Source organism: Myxocyprinus asiaticus, chromosome 25 (assembly GCF_019703515.2).
Source record: "Myxocyprinus asiaticus isolate MX2 ecotype Aquarium Trade chromosome 25, UBuf_Myxa_2, whole genome shotgun sequence".
In the NCBI taxonomy this organism is placed as follows: domain Eukaryota; kingdom Metazoa; phylum Chordata; class Actinopteri; order Cypriniformes; family Catostomidae; genus Myxocyprinus; species Myxocyprinus asiaticus.
Genome location: NC_059368.1, coordinates 24,625,966 through 24,647,656, shown reverse-complemented (window position 1 = coordinate 24,647,656; position 21,691 = coordinate 24,625,966). Strand labels below are relative to the sequence as shown.

Below are 21,691 nucleotides of genomic sequence, written 5' to 3'. Positions count from 1 at the left end.
GAATGCATTGAGAACTGGGAATTCCAAATTGGGGATAAAAAGGGGAGAAAATGTGTTAAGAAATAAATTAAATAATAAGAAATTTCTTCTTAAGAACGTTTCGTGAATCCGGCCCCTGGTTCTGTAGTCTGAGCTCATTACACACTTTGCATATTTATCACTCTACATCATCATTGCAATACAAATTGTAAGCAGACTTCTCTATTTAGAGGAATATTTTGGGTTCAATTTAAGTTAAGCTCAATTGACAGCATTTGTGGCACAATATTGATTACCACATAGATTAATTTTGACCTGCCCCTCCTTGCATGTTAATATGATTTTAGTCTAACAAAATCACTTACTAACCTTTTCTGTGTAAATTTGTATCCAATTTTACAACTTCATTGCCATGACGATGTAATGTCAACAAACCCTAAAACCCTAAAATGACTGTAAAATTACAATTTAAACAACTTTACAGCTAAAATAATACATGAGTTCTAACAGAAGAATTAATGTAAGTAAGTGCTTTTAAAAAATATTATAAGCTTCACATTTCTGCCTTTAAACCCTCCAAAAATGTGCCCCATTTACTTACATTGTAAGTGACTCACTGTAACCTCGATTTTTGCTTTTTTTTTTTTTTTTTTTTTTTTTAAAAAGTAAATAAGAGGCAAAATGTTAGTGTGTGACTGACAGCCTCAGTCATCATTCACTTTCATTGTATGGGAATAAGATGCAATGAACGTAAATGGTGACTGAGGCTAACATTCTGCCTTTTTGTGTTCCACAGGTTTGGAACAACATGGGGGTGAGTAAGTGATGGCAAAATTTTCATTTTTGGGTGAACTATCCCTTTAAGTCTGTCTCATTAACACATTATGCAGACAAGCTGTATCAGAAAACTCAATATACAAAGTCACTTGAACTGAATTATGGTGCAAAAACACTGAATTTTGATGCAGCACGACAATCCTTTTCCATGCAAGATAGAATGACAATTTGCTAAGGCTTGTTTCATTCTGAAAATGCCACCTCATGCTCTGTGTTTTTGAACTGGTTGTACTGTGACTGACTCCTGCATCCTGTCTGTGTGTCAAAGTGTAATATTAAAAAGCTGGAGTGTTGCTTTACCCTTGAATGCTCCAGTTCATACGCATCCCCCAGAGCGAGGCATAACCTTCAACTGATCGAGGAGAAGTTCAAGGAACAGTTGATTAAAAGTCACCCCCACTAACTCCTGCCCAGGACCAAAGGCAGTCTGGACCACCAGGCCTGAACCATGGGGTGTGTGTTTTATTTGTGTCGCCTCAAATATAGAAAAGTAACAGAGAATTATCAGGATGTTTCAACAGTCAGGATGTTTTCTTCAGGGAAGAATGGAAAATAAGAGCTGATAGAAATCAAGAGCTGAGAAAAAAAAAAGGTGAAAGAATTAGGGAAAACAGGGATGATGATGATATGCATATGGAGGGTTTGGGACAATCCAGCAGAAAGCCATTATGACCGTAATCATGCAGTTACATGTAAAAGGGCTGGCACGAACGATAAACAAAACTGCAGTTAAGAGCCAAACACCGCCTGTATGCCAAACAATTCAATTGCACGTGATGCTAAAAGATAAAAAAATAAAAATAAAAAAATACAGAAAACAACAAAGGAAAAAACAAAAACAACATTGTTAAGCTTCTTGCCATGCTACAAATGTACAACACCTGACAAACAAGGTTGGTCTACAGATGGTGATATCTGAAAGACAACATTTTCACTAATGAGGCAAAGACTGACAAGGACATAGAGGTATTGAAAGCATTCCTGTAGCTCAACTGGTAGAGCATAGAGCTGACAACACCAAAGTCCTAGGTTTGATTCCCAGGGAACACAAATAGTGATACAATGGCCTACTTTGGATAACAACAATCTGCTGAATACATACAGTAAAAGGGCATACTTGTGTATATTAGATTCATGCATTTATAGGATTTTTACTTCCTTTCGAACATGACAGTAGACAGATAAACAGGAAATTATGGCAGAGAAAGAGGGGGAATGGGATCCAGACATGACAACAGCTTCACTCAAACTTACATCCTTACAAGAGCACCACATGCAGTCGACTACAGTGTCTATTATGGTTATATAAGTTAATGTGGGGGTGAGATGATTTGATTGGTTAATGTAGGCCTGTGACTTTGTAATAGGGTATAAGGCAGGGGTCGGCAACCTTTTTGACATGGAGTGCCATTTTTTTTCTGGTCAATGGCTGTGCTCGCGTGATTAACTGAAAGTGAAGGGCTGGCGGATCGTGATGTGCGGATGGCTTGCAGGCGCTGTTGGGTAGCCTGTACTGCAGTCTCGTCACATTTTTACTTTTTGTTTAGCCTCCCATTCAGCTCATGAAAACATGCTGCCTGATCATGAGGAAGGATTACATCAAGATGTAGATTGGAATGCAGGTGCAGAATTTATATAAATAAAATAGTCTACTCCTCTCTCGCCGTTGCTGGCGTGCCAGTGATTACCCCTCTGTGTATCAATGCTGGCACACGTGCCATAGGTTGCCAACCCCTGGTATAAGGGGTGGTTTGATGGGTTAAGATGGGTGTATTTGATGCAGGGGTGAGGCACTCACCTGGATGAGTATTCTAACAGATCATTAGACTTCTGATGCACCTGAAGGAGAGAGAGAAAGAAAGAGGATTAGCTATGTCCCAAATGACACACTGTACACCAGGGCTACTTAACTTCGGAAAGGTCAGGGGCTGCAAAGCTGGATCCTTGTACCCTCAAGGGCCGCACACTTATTTTTTATGATTTTATATATGTTTTTATACTTTTTTATACTAAGAATGTTGGAATGTTAGTTAACGTGATATTTCACCTAAAAATTTAAATTCTCTCATCATTTACTCACCTTCATGCCATACCAGATGTGTATAACTTTCTTTTGCTGAGGGGGTCTGGGTAGCTCAGCAAGTAAAGACGCTGACTACCACACCTGGAGTTGCAAGTTCGAATCCAGGACGTGCTGAGTGACTCCAGTCAGGCTTCCTAAGCAACCAAATGGCCCGGTTGCTAGGGTGGGTAGAGTCATGTTGGGTTAACCTCCTTGTGGTTGCTATAATGTGGTTCTCGCTCTCAGTGGGGCGTGTGGTGAGTTGTGCATGGATGCCACGGGGAATAGCATGAGGCCTCCACACGTGTTAGGTCTCCGCGGTAATGCGCTCAACAAGCCACGTAATAAGATGCGCGGATTTACAGTCGCAGACGCGGAGGCAACTGAGATTCGTCCGCCGCCACCTGGATTTAGGTGAGTCACTACGCCACAACGAGGACTTAGAGCGCATTGGGAATTGGGCATGCCAAACTGGGGAGAATAGGGTAGAAGAACCCCACCCCCCAAGGCAAAATGATTTGTTTTTTTAAGAAAAAAATATATCAGCTCTATAGATGAAAGACAGATCAATATTTAAGTCCTTGGCTTTTTTTTTTCTATAAATCTCCACTTTCACTTTCAGATGTGAAAGTGAAACTAAACAGGCGCAGCATGTGACTTACAGACGTGACAGTGAAAGTGGAGATTTATGGTAAAGAAGTACTTAAATATTGATCTGTTTCTCACCCACACCTACCATATAACTTCTGAAGACATGGATTTAACCACTGGATTATGGATTACTTTTATGCTGCATTTATGAGCTTCAAAGTTCTGGCTATCATTCACTTGCATTGTATCGACCAACAGAGCTGAGATATTCTTCTAAAAATCTTAATTTGTTTTCTGCAGAAGAAAGAAAGTCACACATCTGGGATGGCATGAGGGTGAGGAAATTATGAGAGAATTTTCATTTTTGGGTGAACTTTCCCTTTTATTAATTATTTTAAACATAAGAGGTGTAATAGTTCGATTTTCTGATAAAGATCAGTTCTGTTGTCACTGTGACTGTCAAATTACAAAGACCATAGGTGTGCAACATCACATACACCAGAGATGTGTTCAAAAACAAGATCGATATATCCAATATTAGCACCAAAGCTCCTTCAGTGACAAGTCATAAAGATTTCATCCCCCATAGAGTTTTGCGCCGAAGTAGATCACTCAAAAAGAATTTGCGTGAAGGCTTCTCAACGCTGTCACTGCAGGAAAAACTGCAACTTGAGTTGAGAACTCAGTGACATCAGCCATTCTCAGATAATATTTGTTGTTTTTTTTGTTTTTTTTAATTAATGTATTTGTAACATCCTCTTGCAGTTGAATTCCATCTCTAACGTGATTCAGCAATGTAGAGAACTAGCTTAAATTCTCATGAAAATGGACACCTCACAATTCATACAGATTTGATAGGCTGCTGATAAATATGATGATGATAACGTGGGCCGCAAAAGATCGCTCGAGGGCCGCATGTGACCCGTGGGCCGTGTGCTGAGTAGCGCTGCTGTACACTATGCACTTACAATATACACTGTGCACTCAGCCATGTAGTGTATGAATTTGAAAAGTGTAGTATTGTCCCAAATGGAACACTTAAAATTTTTAGTACACGGAAGCATTCGCCATTTAACAGCTGACAGAAATTATGTTTCAAACACATGTAATGTGTTGCTGCTAGCTTTAGGGCATTATGTCCCCTTCAAGTGGAGTAGGAAATATCATAATTACAGGGTACTAACAAGTTAGAAACTCGGAATTATAGATGATACACGAATTGCCGCATGGGATGTTGGAAGAGGGGTGTCGACAGGAAAGATGATGGAAATGAATGATTTTGCAAAAATATTTAAACTTCTGTACTTTATTTTAATAATATTAATTTGTTATATGTGACAGTCAACTAATGACTCACATTTCGCGGTTTATTTTAAGCAAATTAATGAATTAATCTGTTAGATACCATGCATTTATAAATCACATATGTCGTGAATAAGTGATGCAAGTTTATTCTTTTATGTCAATTCACTGGCACAACAGGAAAAGAGCTTTTGCCTTCATCAGTTGTGTATTTCTATAAGTTTGGCTTCTTCCATATTTTGTTTTCAACTTGAATGCGTGACATGTCATTGTAACAAATTCCCAACTCGGAGGAACGAGCTTCCCAGGTCCACTTGAAGGCAGCATTAGCAAACCTCAGTCCAACACTTGTATCTTAAACAATGTACATATTCAGTGTGTGGTGATGGTAAAGCATTCAACTTACATTTGTGCTGTCTTCACTGAAGTGTCTCCATTATTTACAATTGTTTTGTCAGAGTAGCAAGGTAGGTAACAGGTAACTCCGCCCCTTCTGCTATATACAGCAAGCCGCAAGCTCTAAATGCATTAAATGTCCAACATTCCACACTCCGTTTTGAGGGTTAAATAAGTGCATCATCCGAGAACTTGTAGTACACTTCTTTTGTTGCATTTTCAGTGAAAACATACTGTACTACTCGCACTACTTAAGACTTTATAATGTAGAATAGTGCAGAAGTGTGCGGTTTGGGACACATGTATTGAAATTTATACACCAGAAGCATCATGCACAAAGCAAAGTGGAAACAGAAAGCTGAGAGCGTGGTAGGTGAAGTGGCTCAAGTTAAAAGGAATAGTTCACCCAAAAATGAAAATTCTGACACAATTTCTCACCATCATGTCATTCCAAATGCTCCTGACTTTCTTTCTTGGAAAAATGTGAAACTCAAAAGGAGATGTTTTAATGAATGTCACAGACAGTCTTCTCAATACAATGGCAGTGCTTACTTTAAACTAAAGTGTTCACGTGAGAACTGGTATTGTTTTTAGTGCTAAAGTCACTGAAAAATGACTTAAAGGGATAGTTCACCCAAAAATGAAAATTCTCTCATTATTTACTCACACTCATGTCATCCCAGATGTGTATGACTTTCTTTCTTCAGAAGAACACAAATGAAGATTTTTTGAAAAATATCTCAGGTCCATACAATGCAAGTGAATGGTGATCAGACCTTTGTAGCTCCAAAAATTACATAAAGGAAACCATATGACTCCAGTGTTTAAATCCATAATGTAATAGGTTTGGGTGAGAAACAAAACAATTTGAAAGTCCTTATTTACTTACCACCCACACCTATCATATAACTTCTGAAGACATGGATTTAACCACTGGATTATGGATTACTTTTATGCTGCCTTTATGTGCTTTTTGGAGCTTCAGAGTTCTGGCCATCATTCACTTGCATTGTATGGACCTCCAGAGCTGAGATATTTTTCTAAAAATATTCATTTGTGTTCAGCAGAAGAAAGAAAGTCATAGACATCTGGGATGGCATGAGAGAATGATGAGAGAATTTTCATTTTTGGGTGAACCATCCCTGTAAATTTCAGGTTATTTTTCATCAAAATCTATCGTATGCCTTCAGAAGACTAGGTATATGAAGCATGGGCTGCATGGACTTAGTTTATTAAACTTTTGTGTCCTTTAATAAGCTTTAAAGTGATGCACTATCCACTGCCATTGTATTGAGAAGATACAATACTCATTAAAACTGCAGGTAAATTATGACAGAATTTTCATTTTGGGTGAACTATACTTTTAATGCCATATTCAGCTTCATAACCAGTTGTCAGTTGTTAGTGTCTTGTGCAAGAATGGTATTGTGCTAATGTTGCTTTTGACAACTCTTGACAACACTGAGAAAATGTGCAGTTGCTCTCCTGGTCCATCTCTGATTACAACGGTCTTAACGGTACCACACTGTCTTTGTAGGGCGTGGTTTTAAAAGAAGGACAGTGTTTCATTTAGTGGCTAAGCCTGGCGGGAGTTTTAGAATGGATAAGATCACTTACAGCACTTTTAAATAATTATAATAATTAGCACTAGACTAACTTACCTTTTGCTTATAAAGACTTTTTATTGTTAAAAAGAGTTTTTAGTTTTTCTTTGATCATATCTTATCTTGCCTATAGCACCAAGTGAGCCTGGACTGCCACTGGTGCCCCCCCCCCAAAAAAAAAATAATTTAACACCCATTCTATTAAAACAGGAAATCTGAAACAGCACCAAAAACTCTGTCACAGTTCACAATTAACATTTCAAAATGAACCATCGTGAGATGGGAGACAGAGTATTTCAGATAAGTTAAATGTACCATTATTTTGCTGGATGACCCCAGGCTCAAGATCTCTAGACTCATGCGCAGCCGTCTCTGTTTGTCACAGTATGCCTTCCAGGTGTCCTCGTTAAAACCATAGTTAAAGTAATCAGACAGATCTGCCCCTGCGTTTATGCACAACACGAACTGTAAAAGTGTGTACTTGAGAAAAATATAATCAAATTTAAGTTACACTAACACACTTCACTTGTAATGTTAATGCAATGAACTGAACCTGGCTTCCTCCATGGCTTCTCCTCAAAGGACTCTACATCCACCTCCAGGAGATTGCCCTCAGCATTCAGATCCAGCCCTCTGGACTTAGAGCCTGACTCACAGTAGATAAGACATTAGAGGATGGAGTCCCACACACAGATCAAACAAAGCCTTGAAAGATGTCCTAAAAAGGATTCTCTGCAGTACATTTCAGTCAGGCTTACACTGACAAAGTTTTTCTTCAGGAATGCATTATGGTGATTTAAGAAACATATATTTACATGTAATATGTCTGTGTGGGTACTTTTTGAATTTGATTTCTTGATTTTCTAACCAAATAATAAAACAAAATGAATTAAATAATAAATGTTATTTGCTGCACAATTTTTTATGTATTTTAATTACTGTAAGTTCCTCTAAATGTTAAATGTTCAAAAAGAAATGAAAAAAAAAAGAGACAAAGTGGGTATGGTGCTACATTACCTGATACAGAGGTCTTTATGTTCAGACTGATGGAACTGGATTCAAATGACCTACAGATAAAGCCACATAATGACCATTAAGTATAACTTCAGCAATGAGTCAGCCACAGTACTTACCTTAAGGTTTAATCAGTATCTCTGTGTGATGTGAAAAGACTTGACATAATGAAACACATAACTAAAGCTTTCTAAAATAGTTGCCTGTCTTAAAGCCTGTGACTGGATTACTCACGAGCCCTGGGATCCGCCCATTTTAATGCCACCGATGGTCACACAGACATCATCATCACTGTCTGATTCACTCTCCTTTGTGAAAGAAAAACAAAATGGTTGTGATGAAGTTTAAAAATAAATGCCCAACATTTTCACTAGCATGAATTAAATAAAACAAAAAAAGCTTTTTTTTCTTCTTTTTTTTTTTTTAAGACATACTTGGTAACTGAGTCCAATCACACCATCCACATCACCAATCAGGGCACTGAGGAAGTGAGACATATGTTTAAATCGATAGATCACCAAAAAGAAAATTCTGTCATCATTTACTCACCTTCAAGTTGTTCCAAACCTGCATGACTTTCTGTCTTCCATGCAACACAAAAGGAAACTGGGACTGACAGCGTCAGACACCATTTACTAACTTTGCATATTTTTTACATACAATAAAAGAGAATGGTGATTTAGGTTGCCATTCTGTCTACCATCTGTTTTTGTGTATCACGGAAGAAAGTCAAATGGGTTTGTAAAGACATGAGTGAGTAAATGATGAAAGAATTTACATTTTTAGGTGAACTATCTCTTTTACCAATTACATTTTAAACATACACACTGAAAAAAGTTATTTTGTGGTGAAATATATATAGCAGAAAAGATTAAGTACTTTCTACATTAAACAAGTTAAAGCATGAACTTGAAAATATTAAGTAAATTCAGAATTTATACTCAGTTCAAACATGAAAAAAATAATGCTCTAGCTTGTAATTAAATATTATTTATGATTGTTTATCTTTACAATGTGTAATCATGTACTGTATCAATCTTAAAGTAGAAAACCTTGTCATATTTATTCGAGTAAATTTTACTGGTAAATAAAATAAGTTAATTATACTTAACTTTTCAATGCTGGTTTTCACAGCATGCACCCGGCTTGAATAATTAATGAGCTTAGATGGTTTCACTGTTTGCAAGTTTATTTACACAGTTTTTATTGTTGATTTTGCTGTTATATTCGTTAACTTCTTGTGTTAAGAAGTCTGAAGTTTGTTTTCTACTCAAAATTAACTGTACATGATAAAATAAATAAATATCTGTTGATTGTTACCATCATCGTGTTTTGAGCACCAAGTGTTGAGGTCTGCCTGCGCAACTCTGGATCTTGTTTCTATTGCCAGTAATGCAAGTTGATGTTGTCTAATTGACTACATACTGAGCATACTTTAAGTTTTCCTGTAGAAGGCTTCTGGATGTCATGTGGTACTTAATGAAATGTGTGTTGATAAGGAAAGTTCAAAATGAGAAATGCTCTAATGAAATGTTCATTTAAATTTTAGAAAGTTTAAGTACCATGTATATCAGATTTGTAAGTTAAAGTTACTGTATTGACTTAAATTACTATATTAATTAAAATGTATTCACTCACTTTATTCAACATTATGTCAAAGTAGACTTTACTTCATTTTCTTCCATTAAAATGTACTTAGAAAAACTGTGCAAAATTTTGCTAAATAAAAATTAAGTAAATCTTACAAGTAATTTTTTCAGTGTAGTTTCCTGACAACATAAATTTACTTTAGTAAATAAATAAATATTCAGTTATAGCTTCAAAATAGAGAAAGCTAAATTGAGATATGGATTTTTTTTTCTTTCCGGATTTTATTAAATAGCAGTTTGGGAAGAAGTTATATATTAATATTTTATTCTTACAGTAAAACATGAATTCTTAATGAGTTTTTGAAGGTTTATTTTTAGCATTGGCTAAGGTCAGTGTTGGGTCAGGTGTGAGATCTGCAGGAAAAACTTTTTTTTTTTTTTTTTTGGATGCACAGGCTATTTCATCTTCAACTGTCTGATTTAATCACTTGCACTAATTGATGCTACAAAACAATAAAAAGGCTTTTACACTCAGCAAATATGGGCAATGAGGGGGATCAATTTACAAGCACATCTTTAGCTGCAGGCCTACATTAGTTTAAGTGAGGCCTATATCACTGTGGCCTCATCAGGCTTATTTAAGGCCAGTGCAACGTGAGGGAAAAAAACTCGCTTGGGTTTGAGTTTTCCTCTGACTCTAATGAAGGTGAAGCAATCCAACCGATGAAAAACGCTGCGTTGACTCCAAGAAACAGCTAACGTGTCACTACACTATGCTAGGAAGTTGAGAAATAAAACAATGGTTAATATTCCTTTTCGTTCCTACTCGAATGAGCACATAAGAGGAGCTTATATCAGCCTTGTGCACATACAATGCTTCATGTACTGCTGAATTTAACAAGCATCCAAAGAGTTCCATCAGACACGCATGGCTTGATGTGCTTTCTTAGCCTTTTTCTGAAGAGGTGTATTGGCACAGGCGTGCCATATAACACTAATGTGCATGCACGGTCATTACTAAGCGGTGAAACGGGCATTAAATGTACACGCTTCATTTGTGTCAGCCTCTCTTTCTGAATCGGCAAGCAACTCAGTCTTGTACACACTCATTTTAAATGCAAAATGGCCATGCACATTGTGAGGGGCAAAGTGACCTGAAAGTGGCAATACTGACATTGCCAGCAGCAGAAAATACCACCAAAACTGTGGAGAGATTGAATGGAAACTTGTGTGTGTGTTTGTACTACGGACATGTTTCAGATTACATGATTATGTGGCACATTTGTAAATGAAAATCAAATCAAATGTGACCATTTCATTAGTCTAATAAAATGCAAGCAGACATGCTTGAGATAATTAACAAATCAGCAGCCTGATTAAGGCTAGGCATAAGATGCTTCATACTACAGTGAGCCAATAAAACATTGCAATAATGAATCCAGAGGTCTTTGCCCCAGTACAGCTTCTTATTTATACATCTGTTCACCTGGTGTCAAACCAGTACTCTCTGGGCCACAGCAACCATTCGAAAACTTTCGAAAAAATGTATCACATTTTGGGGGATGATGAATACTTTTTAGGGACTATTAATGTGTCTCTGATGACACTAAAAGGGCTTTTCCACCATCGGGCTGAATGGTTCTGACCACGGTGAGGAACGCTTCCAGTAGCATTTCCACGGTTCGGCAAGGTACACTGTAAAAAAATATCTGTAATTTTAATGGTAAAAGACTGTAAAAATGCTGCACTGCAAAAGACCCCACTGTCAAGCTCCTGAAGACACCATGGTCATTGGCCTCATCCACGACAGTGACAAGTCTGCATACAGACGGGAGGTTGATCAGCTGGCTGTCTGGTGCGGTCACAACAACCTTGAGCTGAACACACTTGTGACGTGGAGGAGGGCATGCCCGGCCCCCAATCGGGCTAATCAGCCGAGGACAGGGATAAGTGCAGCGAAATGCGGCAGTTCAGGAGAGAGAGAGAGCCACATGCAGCTGCCATGTGTGCGTTTAGGTTTTTGGGTCTTTTTGTTTAAGTTCCTATTAAAATATTACTTTGATTGTTCAGCCAGTTCCCACCTCCTCCTTTCCCCATTTGAACCTTGTTACAGTATTCAAAACAGTGGAGATGATAGTGGACTTTAGGAGAAATCCCCCGCACTCTCACTCCACTGATTTGGTTCAGCCACCAAATCATACAGAAGGAAACTACAATGGACAGTAAGGGCTGCTGAGAGGATTATTGGTGCCCACCTGCCCACCCTCCAAGACCTGTACATCTCCAGATTGAGGAAACGTGCAGGTAGAATCTCTCTGGACCCCACACACCCTGCCCACTCCCTCTTTGAACTGTTGCCCTCTGGCCAGCGCTACAGAGCACTGAGCACCAGAACATCCAGGCACAAGAAGGGCAGTGGTAGCTCAGCGAGGGCAGTGGTAGCTCAGCGGTTAAGGCTCTGGGTTACTGATCAGAAGGTCGGGGGTTCAAGCCCCAGCACCGCCAAGATGCCACTGTTGGGCCCTTGAGCAAGGCCCTTAACCCTATCTGCTCCAGGGGCGCCGTATCATGGCTGACCCTGCACTCTGACCCCAGCCTAGCTGGGATATGTGAAAAAGACGAATTTCACCGTATATGTGCAAATGTATAATGTGTGATAAATAAAGAAAATTATAAATTAATTATAAAATTATTAATTAATTATAAAATTATAAGAACAGTTTTTACCCTCAGGCCATTTTCCTCATGAACAATTAAACTGCCTCAAGACTCCCCCACAGTGCAATGATGTAAATACATATCTCATGTACATATGTAAATTCACATATTTAATTCAATAACTGTACATACCTCTACCTACACATACATTACCACTTGCACATGTACGTATGTCATTCTGTTATATGTTCTGTTATTTGTAGGTCTATGTATACTCTTACCTTGTTTTATGTTCTGTGTCTAACTGTAATGTTCAGTGTGCACGTTTCTCCTATCACCCCAAAAATATTCCTTGTGTACATGAGAACACTTGGCAATAAAGCTCATTCTGTTTCTGATTCTGTAATTACTATGGTGATTAACAATACATTATAAAGTGAAAAGCAGATTTTTACAGTTTCATAAGGTTAATATATTAAGTTTATAATTAAATAATATAAACGACGGTACTGCACAGTAAAATATACCGTAAAACATCAGTTTTAAATTGTAAATTTTACAGGTTGTTCTGTAACGATGTTTACATTTTTACTGTATTTTTTTGCATAATAATTCAGGCAACCACAGCTGCCAGTTTTTTTTTTTTATTTATTTTTTTTTTTTAAATAACATGATTTTTTTTTTTTTTTTTGTGTATGATTACAAACTGTTCTCGGCCCAGATTTAAAGGAATAGTTCACCCAAAAATGAAAATTCTCTCATCATTTACTCACCCTCATGCCATCACAGATGTGTATGACTTTCTTTCTTCTGCTGAACACAAACAAAGATTTTTAGAAAAATATCTCAGCTCAGTTGGTCCATTCAATGCGAGTGAATGGTGGCCAGAACATTGAAGTGCAAAAAAAGCACATAAAGGCAGCATAAAGTAATCCATATGACTCCAGTCGTTAAATGGGTGAAAAATAGGTCAATATTTAAGTCCTTTTTTTCCTATAAAATGTCCTCCTTGCCCAGTAGGTGGAGATATGCATGAAGAATGTGAATCACCAAAAACAAAAGAAGAACTATTTGGAGAGAAGAGCACTTAGGTGGGCTGTTTCCTTTCTTGGCACGGTTAGCTTGCTGTGCTCAACCACGCTGGTGGCATGGTTTTAGTATGTGTCGACTAACGATTGTCAATTTGCCAATGCCAAAGTAACTCAGTTGTTTCTAGTTAGCTGGCCAAGTTCACTTATATTTGGGTAAAGTTAATAAAAGTTCATAAAAATTAGTGTATGTTTATTGTTTCCTCATGATTTTATGATGATGGTTGTCAGGGAGGTAGATTACACTAGCAAGCTCATTAAAATAATATAACAATAAATGTCCTTTTTAGCTAGTCTGGGAACTTTTACCTTTCTGTGTGTTCGTGTCTGGTGGCATACACATTTTCTGGACATTAAATGTAGTTGTGAACGGTGTAACAAAAGAAGGACAGTGGGTGCTGCTTCGATAAAAGGCCAATGAGAATAAAATATCAGAAACCATCTACCATGTGTATACCTCACTAAGTTGCTTTACAAGATTCTCATTGGTAACTCATCTGGACACATGAAGACATTTATTTGGGCACACTCACCTGAAGACTTCCTTTTCTGTACTCTCTCCTTCTTCAAAATTATCATCTATTTGTGATAAAGAGGTAGAAATCAGCACACAGCACAAAACTTGTGTTTTAACAGAAACAGACAAAAACAATCTCAGTTTTTTTAGTGTGATTGAATGTTAGACAAAAGTTTAGGAAGTGCATAGTTATGGTTATAGTTGTTTTTAAGGACTTTATATGAATAATGTCAGATTCAAAAACCAAAACAACTGTGGTTAGGTGTTGTCTTCATTTAAAATGCTGCCAGTTTAAAACTGAATTAACCCATCAATCAACTCAGTACAACAAAATTGAAATGTAGGTACTCTGTGTTATTATTTTAGTTGATGTTTCTTCTCACTAGGTCTTTATTGATCATGTTACTTGTCATTTTCTTTGTAATCAAGCATTTGACATTTATGAGATCACAAATTGGCACATAACACCACTGAAAATGTTTAGATCACTATAATTCACATAGCTGAAGTTAAAGTCACATGTCTAGCTTTGCTTAGTTTGAAAGTGTAACATTAGGTACATGGTGTTATTATGTTAGGTGTGTGAAAATGTATTCATGCCATATGCTCCCAGCAAGGGTTGATTTGAAAGTAAATGTTATGAAACGCGTGCAGCTGGAAAAATAACGGTCTTCTCACTCTAATGTCATTAACGTAGGGTCAGACCCCTGCTTAACGTGTGCTTTTGGTTTGTTAGATGATGGACAGGTGCTTATTTAGCTTATTCATCACGACAGTTTTGAAAGTTTCACCACCACCAGTGTATTTATTTCTCACCTCCATACAGCCAGTCCGTCTCATCATCAGCACTATCATCAGCTGTTTTCTCTACTTCTTTTGTGGACATGGTAATCACGACCGGTTTTTACGCCTTGCTTTAAGAAAAGAGGCTCAGTTGCAATCGGCGATTTACCGATTTTATTACTCACGTAGTGCAAGAATAGTATTTTCGCTGTCACAGCTGTCACAGTGACACGCTGCGTGCTGGTGCGGCAGGTGCGCGTAACCAAAAAGACACATCTCACTTCACGCGCACGTGTGGGGAACACGCAGGAAGTTTCAATATCATCACAGATTATGATATTATTTTCTGTATTTATTTATTTGGTTAATTATTTAATTGAGACTGATATGTGTACATTTGATCAGCAACAAAATAAGCAACATTTAACGAAAAAAAATTATACAAATGCTGTCATATTTTTTATGTTATTGTAAACATCGGCATGCAAACGTCAAATAAAAACAACAAAAACAACATATTCTGACAAGAACTAATTGTGTGAGTTAAACGCAATGAATGGACATTGCGTTTTTTTTTTTTTTTTCACGTTTCAAAACTCCCAGCTTAGAGTTATACTATGACGTCTAATAATCGCGACGCCCCTGGCCACGTCACCTTTGAGAGACTCACATAGTGGGTTTGTTTTGACAGTGAATGACAGTTTTGCTGTTAATGGTGCTGCGATTCGTTTGACAACACCGGTTTTGTGAAAATATGTTGCCTACAGATGCCTTTGCGTGTTTCCCCGGTCAGACGTGGGAAAAGGTGCTGTCAAAAGTGAAAAAGTCCGTTGTTTTCATGGATGACCGGTGCTCGGAGAGTCTGCACTGGAACGGTGGAGCTGCTCTTCTCTTTGAGGCTGGAGCTCGAAACATCAAACAGTTCTCCAGCTTTGAAGCAGGCGGACAGAACGAGCCCAAAGCTGTGTTTGTGGTCAGCACCGTGCTGAAAGGTAGAACCGCAGACATTATCAAAGACATCATTTCCCTCAGTCACTTCCAGTACTGTGTGGTTTTCACAGCTGTTCCTCACTCCATTCACCTGCTTGCAAATAGTGTGACCAGTGATCTGGAGGGGAACCCGGTGTTTGAGCAGTTTGAAGAAAAACTGTGCGAGTGGATGGGTGATATGAACTATACAGCTGAGGTCATGTATGCTCCTGTGGTCTTTGCCCCCCTGACACAGCAGCTCCACCTCTTGCCTGCTTTTTCTGACATCTTCCCCTTACTGGAAGTTGACCTTGATGCCATCAATGAGAAGAGGCCGGAGAAAAGACGATTTGGGAGTCTGATGGATGTGGATATGCACTCTCTCCCACCTGAGCTGCAGATACAGATTAAAACTCTTGCATCGGTACTCAATGCCCTGTTTGAGTTCATCAATACCCGTGAGGAGAGCTTTTCAGTGGGCCCGATGAGCCGTCTGATTGCAGGGGAGCTGGCCAGTCATCCACTGGCAAAAAACCGGAGGAAGGCAGCCCCCAACAAAGCATCAATAGTGTTTGTTGACAGAACTCTTGATCTTACAGGTGTGGTGCAATCTGTCAATATATAGTCAGTAATTAGTACCTAAAAGGATAGTTAACCAAAAAATGAAAATTATGTCATCATTTACTCATTCAGCCCTCATATTGTTCCAAACCCATGTTACTTTTTTCTTCCGTGGAGCACAAAAATAGATGTTAGTGCAGTATTTTAATCCTGAGCTCCAAAGGTTGCACAGAAGCTGCATCTGAAGTGGCAGTTAGGTGTATTTACATAGACTATTTAATGCTACTCAGAGCAGGCATAAATGCATTTACACAGCAGGTACAATTGTATCAATAATGTTACGAGATTTTTTTTTTTTTTTGATATACAATTATGAAAATATAAATATGTAACAAATTAAAATATGAAGCTACATTATGAAATATATGCTCTATTATGACACAGAACCAAAGCAGCATTAGAACTGCCTTTGATAATACGACTGAAGTGGGTCAGAGCAGGCTTAATATAGTCTGGCTTTTATGCACCATTGCATCTTTACACAGAATTTTGAGAAGGCTTAAAGGGTTAGTTCATCCAAAAATGAAAATTCTCTCATCATTAACTCACACTTATGCCATCCCAGATGTGTATGGCTTACTTTCTTCTTCAGAACACAAATTAAGATTTTTAGAAGAATATTTCAGCTCTGTAGGTCCATACAATGCAAGTGAATGGGTGCCAACATTTAGAAGTTCCAAAATGCACATAAACACAGCATTAAAAATAATCCATAAGACTCCAGTGGTTAAATCCATGTCTTTTGAAGTGATATGAAAGGTGTGGGTGAGAAACTGATCAGATGTTAGTTAACCTTGAACTCTGTCTTTCTTTCTACCTATAGGGGCCGTGGGCCACCATGGTGACAATCTGGTTGAGAAAATATTAGCCGTGTTGCCACAGTTGCCAGGTCATGTGACTGACATTCAGGTGGACATGCTTGAGCTCACACACCTGAAGCATGCAGCTAATACACAGGGTGTCCTGGCACCTGGCTCCTTGGCACAGAACCAGTAAGAGCATGTACACTGACATATACAACACATTATTATGAGGCTACTGTACTGGGTCAGTCCATCTCAAGTGGTCCAATACAGGTTGCTTGACCATTTTTAATTGTCCACATTTTTTTTCTTCTTTTTTTTTAGTGATTATGTCTATGTATTGGTATTGCAAAACCACCAGATTTTTATTTTTATTTTACTTGGTTTAACCACGACGGCCATCTTTGTGTCATGGCACAAAGTTATACAGCCGTTTATGGAAACCTCAATATCTCGGCTCAGGATGGTCCAAGCTCCTTGGAACACATTACAAGGTACATGGACATATATAAACAATTTGCAAATTATTGTTCCTTAGACTTGGAACTTAAGTCCTAATGTAATGCTCAAGATTGCTCAAAGTTATAAATAGGAAAATTAAAAATGGTCAGCAACCAACTTTACAAATATTGGACCACTTGAGATGGACTGACCCTACTGTGAGTGTCAATAGGCAGCCAATGGCTCCCTGAGAGCAAAATGTTCAGGATACAGAAGGATATTGTCACGAATCATTCACTCACTATCATATTGTTTCAGACCTGTATGGCTGTCTTTGTTCTGTGCATCATGAAAGGAGATGCTGGGCGGAATGTTAGGATCAGTCACCGTTCACATTAATTGCACCCCCCCCCCCCCCCCAATACAATGACAGTGAATGGTGACTGAGTCTAACATTCTGCCTAACATTACCGTTGTAATCAACAGAAGATAGAAAGTCATATGAGTTTGGAAGAACATGAGGGTGAGTTTTCATCTTTGGGTGAACTATCTCTTTAAGCAGGGCAATGCACTCAGCGACCTCTTGGTAACGTCCCGGGTCAGGTTTTACTTGAATTGGGAAAGTCCAAAATATCCAAAGCCAAATTAAGTGATTAAATGTTAGAGCTGGGGTGGTTGTGTGTCTAATATTTACTGATTTATGATGTGAACTCAAAATTTGCAGGATCATGCCTAAGTAGGTTTTATCTTGAAACTGAAGACTCTATTGGAATTGTACCTAAAGGGAAATGTCCCTACAATTAGTGTACTGTAGTTTGGTTTGGATCAAAAACCTCACTACTGGTAAATGAAGGATTACAAAAATACATTGCATAATCGCTGTTTTTTTCAAAGTCTGTCTGCTCACAGGAGGAAAGATCCAAAAGAACCTTGGGTCTTGGTTACACACATGTTGGCACAGGAACAATGCCAAGCTGAGCATTTTTAATGGTGGACCACCAATTCTTTAGTCATCATAAATGTGTTTATTTGAATTTGAATAAAAAAATGGGTTTGCTGGAGCTTTTGCCGATTTCATTTCCTATGGGGCAGGATGTGGTAATGAATGACCCTGTGTTTCTGCTGTTCTGTGTGATTTTGTCCCGCTGCTCAATTGTTTACTTTATTTTTGGTGAACTCGTTCACTGTCTGAATGGAAAATGTTGTTATTAAATTAGCCCAGTCATGCGTTTGAGAGTTTTTGCTGTGTATACTGAAATATTGCCTTTTTTTATTTTTTGACATTAGTGAAACCTTGGGCAACTATCATAATAACAATATCAAATAGTATTTTTTTGTTGTTGTGATAATTCATGCCATATAATCTAATTTGTGGTGCAGTATCCTCTGACTGTGTTGTAATCTCCTCTCATCTCATATTGGCACCAGATTCTCTTGATAGAGGATTATGTTTGAGATTTTTTGAGGCAAGTTGTGTAAGCGACAACGTCAAAACTGAACCTACTCCAGCTGGAAGTCAAACATGGAAACCCATACTCTGTTTACAACCTATTAGGTCTAAACCACTTGATAGACTTTAGGGTTTGTTTAAGGAGGAACTTGTTTCGTATGACTGTTTCTTTTCCAGACAGGGATTCATAAAGCACATTTGCCTGTGGGAATATTCCAGATTCAGTTAATGGGTTAGGAAAGGACTAGACGATATGGCTGCAAAAATTATATCTTGATCTTTTTCAGCTTATTGACGATTTTCTCTCTCTCTCTCTCTCTCTCTCTCTCTATATCTATATATATATATATATATATATATATATATATATATATATATATATATATATATATATATATATATATATATATATAATCTATATATATATATATATATATATATATATATATATATATATATATAATCTATATATATATATATATATATTATACACACACACACCGTACTGTGCAAAAGTCTTAGGCACAAGATGTTTCACAAAATTATTTGTCTTAAGATGGTTATTTATAGCTTCAGCTTTAGTGTGTCAATAGGTAATATAAATGTTAGACTCACAAACATTACATTTGCAAATAGAAAAGATTTGAATAGAAGAACAGGGAGCCCTGCAACAGATGTCATGGCCCCCACAAAGCCCCCATTGAACAATGTGTCAGTCTGAGATTACATAAAGAGACAGACGTAATTGAGACAGCCTAAATAGATAGAAGAACTGTGGCGAATTCTCCAAGAAGCTTGGAACATCCTATCTGCCAACAACCAAGAAAAACTGTGTCTAGCTGTACCTAGGAGAATTGGTGCTGTTTTAAAGGCAAAGGTGGTCACACCGAATATTGATGTAGCTTTTTTATGTTTAATGGACTTTGTATGACATTAAGTGATAAATGAAAACTATTTATTTCATTATTTTTGAAGACATCCTCATTATGCAACATTTTTCACAAGTGCCTAAAACTTTTGCACAGTACCATATATATATATATATATATATATATATATATATATATATATATATATATAAATACACACACACACACCAACCCCTAACCATACCTTACAAAAATTAACCATGGTTTTACTATGGTAACCATAGGATCGCCATGGTATTTTCCTAGTAGAATCATAGTAACCACAAAATTAAACATGGTTATTATTATCTACTATTAGCAACATATTACTGTAGTAACACTGTGGTTAGGACATCTTAACTATAGTTTCCACCAAAAAAACATGGTTACTACAATATTACTGCAGTAAAACCATGGTTAATTTTATCCGGATCAAATCCTTCTCTCAACTGCTTGACCTTGCTGTGTCCAAATCACTGCAAGGAGTTGCTTTTGTTTATTACTCTAAGTAGTATTACAGGAAATATTAAGAGTAGAGGCATGGGAACATTTTTGAAAAGAGGTGGGATTCGAACCCGGATCTCCAGCGTGACAATACATACACATACCGTGGTTACACCCAGAGCAACTACAGCAGCATATGGAGGTGCAATTTGTCGTAAAATGATATGTTACCACCAGACTATTGGATAGCAAATAGTCACTTAGTTATCAAATCACTTAATCCATTTAATGTCTAACCTGTTAACCAGTTTAAAGTCTCTGCGAAAAATTCAAATATGCCCGCCTTCATTTGACATTTGATCGGCAGTTGACCCCAAATAAATCTGTCCTAACTGTCTTGAGTTTGGTCTGAGCAGTGGTGGGCGGAGTTAGTGTAAATAGCCTCTGCCAACAAGATGGGCTATTTGCACTTAGTGTAAATAGACATATAAATATATATATGACACTGCTGGTCAAAAGTTTTGAAACACTTGACTGAAATGTTTCCCATGATCTTAAAAATCTTTTGATCTGAAGGCGTATGCTTAAATGTTTGAAATTAGTTTTGTAGACAAAAATATAATTGTGCCACCATATTAATTTATTTAATTATAAATCTAAAATGTAATAAAAAAATTATTTTTTTTTTTAAATTGATGACTTGGACCAAATAATAAAGAAAAGCAGCCAATAAGTGCCCGATATAGATGGGAACTCCTTCAATACTGTTTAAAAACCATCCCAGGGTGATACCTCAAGAAGTTGGTTGAGAAAATGTCAAGAGTACATGTCTGCAACTTCTAGGCAAAGGGTGACTACTTTGAAGATGCTAAAATATAACACAGTTTTGATTTATTATGGATTTTGTGTAGTCACAACATAATTCCCATAGTTCCATTTAGGTTATTCCATAGTTTTAATGACTTTACTATTATTCTAAAATGTGATATATACAGTATATATATAGTATATATAAATATATGATAATTAAGTATTTATCCTAAAATGACATTCAAAATGTTTTGTTTTGTTTTTTATCAAAGGAACCATTATTTCAACCAAACCATTTTAGACAAGTATACTGAAAATGTATAATGCATGAAATAAAAATCTAAAAATAATTTTTCCTTATATTCTCACTAAATGAACACAAGGAAGAACTATATTTAATCATTTTCATTTAGATGCACCAGTTGAACAATACAGTAACAAAAATCAATATTTACCTACATGTATTTTTAAGGTGTGCAGAAACTACAATTTCACTCACTTTTTAGAGCCATTTGCATTTTATAAAAACACAATATAATACTGAATTATTATTATAATGAGGATTATATATTTTTTGTACAGTAGTAAAATATTTTTGTCATATTTACTTCACCTGTTGCTTTATTTTGCCGTAACACTGAAAGTGCAGTGTGTATTTGACAGTTTGCAATGTTGCTCATTACAAATCTGGTGAAACACTATCACCACCTCCTTTTCTGTGATACTGTGCCCCATTTTTCAGATTTTAATAAAAACTTGTAGCGGTTACAACAGTTTGGAATTGCATGAATGTGTGAACCTGCAACGCTTTGCTTTCACAATGCA

General features: G+C 37.2%; 2 protein-coding genes across 4 annotated transcripts in view; one reads left to right on the top strand and one right to left on the bottom strand.

Annotated features, from left to right (window-relative positions):
• LOC127416224 (pre-mRNA 3'-end-processing factor FIP1-like) overlaps window positions 1-14,660 on the bottom strand; it is a 53,941-nt gene extending 39,281 nt beyond the window's left edge. For all 3 annotated transcript variants that reach the window (XM_051655454.1, XM_051655453.1, XM_051655455.1), the window contains exons 1-8: window positions 14,454-14,660; window positions 13,654-13,699; window positions 8,220-8,265; window positions 8,020-8,093; window positions 7,789-7,838; window positions 7,325-7,417; window positions 7,087-7,214; window positions 2,615-2,655 (exon numbers count right to left, since the gene is read on the bottom strand). In XM_051655454.1, coding sequence (XP_051511414.1) covers window positions 2,615-2,655; window positions 7,087-7,214; window positions 7,325-7,417; window positions 7,789-7,838; window positions 8,020-8,093; window positions 8,220-8,265; window positions 13,654-13,699; window positions 14,454-14,523 — 548 coding nt within the window. In that variant the 5' untranslated portion in view covers window positions 14,524-14,660. The remainder of the gene's footprint in view (window positions 1-2,614; window positions 2,656-7,086; window positions 7,215-7,324; window positions 7,418-7,788; window positions 7,839-8,019; window positions 8,094-8,219; window positions 8,266-13,653; window positions 13,700-14,453) is intronic.
• Window positions 14,661-15,075: 415 nt separating this feature from the next.
• Window positions 15,076-21,691, top strand: part of LOC127416229 (sec1 family domain-containing protein 2-like) — a 179,374-nt gene continuing 172,758 nt past the window's right edge. The window contains exons 1-2 of the mRNA XM_051655464.1: window positions 15,076-15,988; window positions 16,834-17,002. Of these exons, the coding sequence (XP_051511424.1) occupies window positions 15,175-15,988; window positions 16,834-17,002 (983 nt within the window). The 5' untranslated portion in view covers window positions 15,076-15,174. The remainder of the gene's footprint in view (window positions 15,989-16,833; window positions 17,003-21,691) is intronic.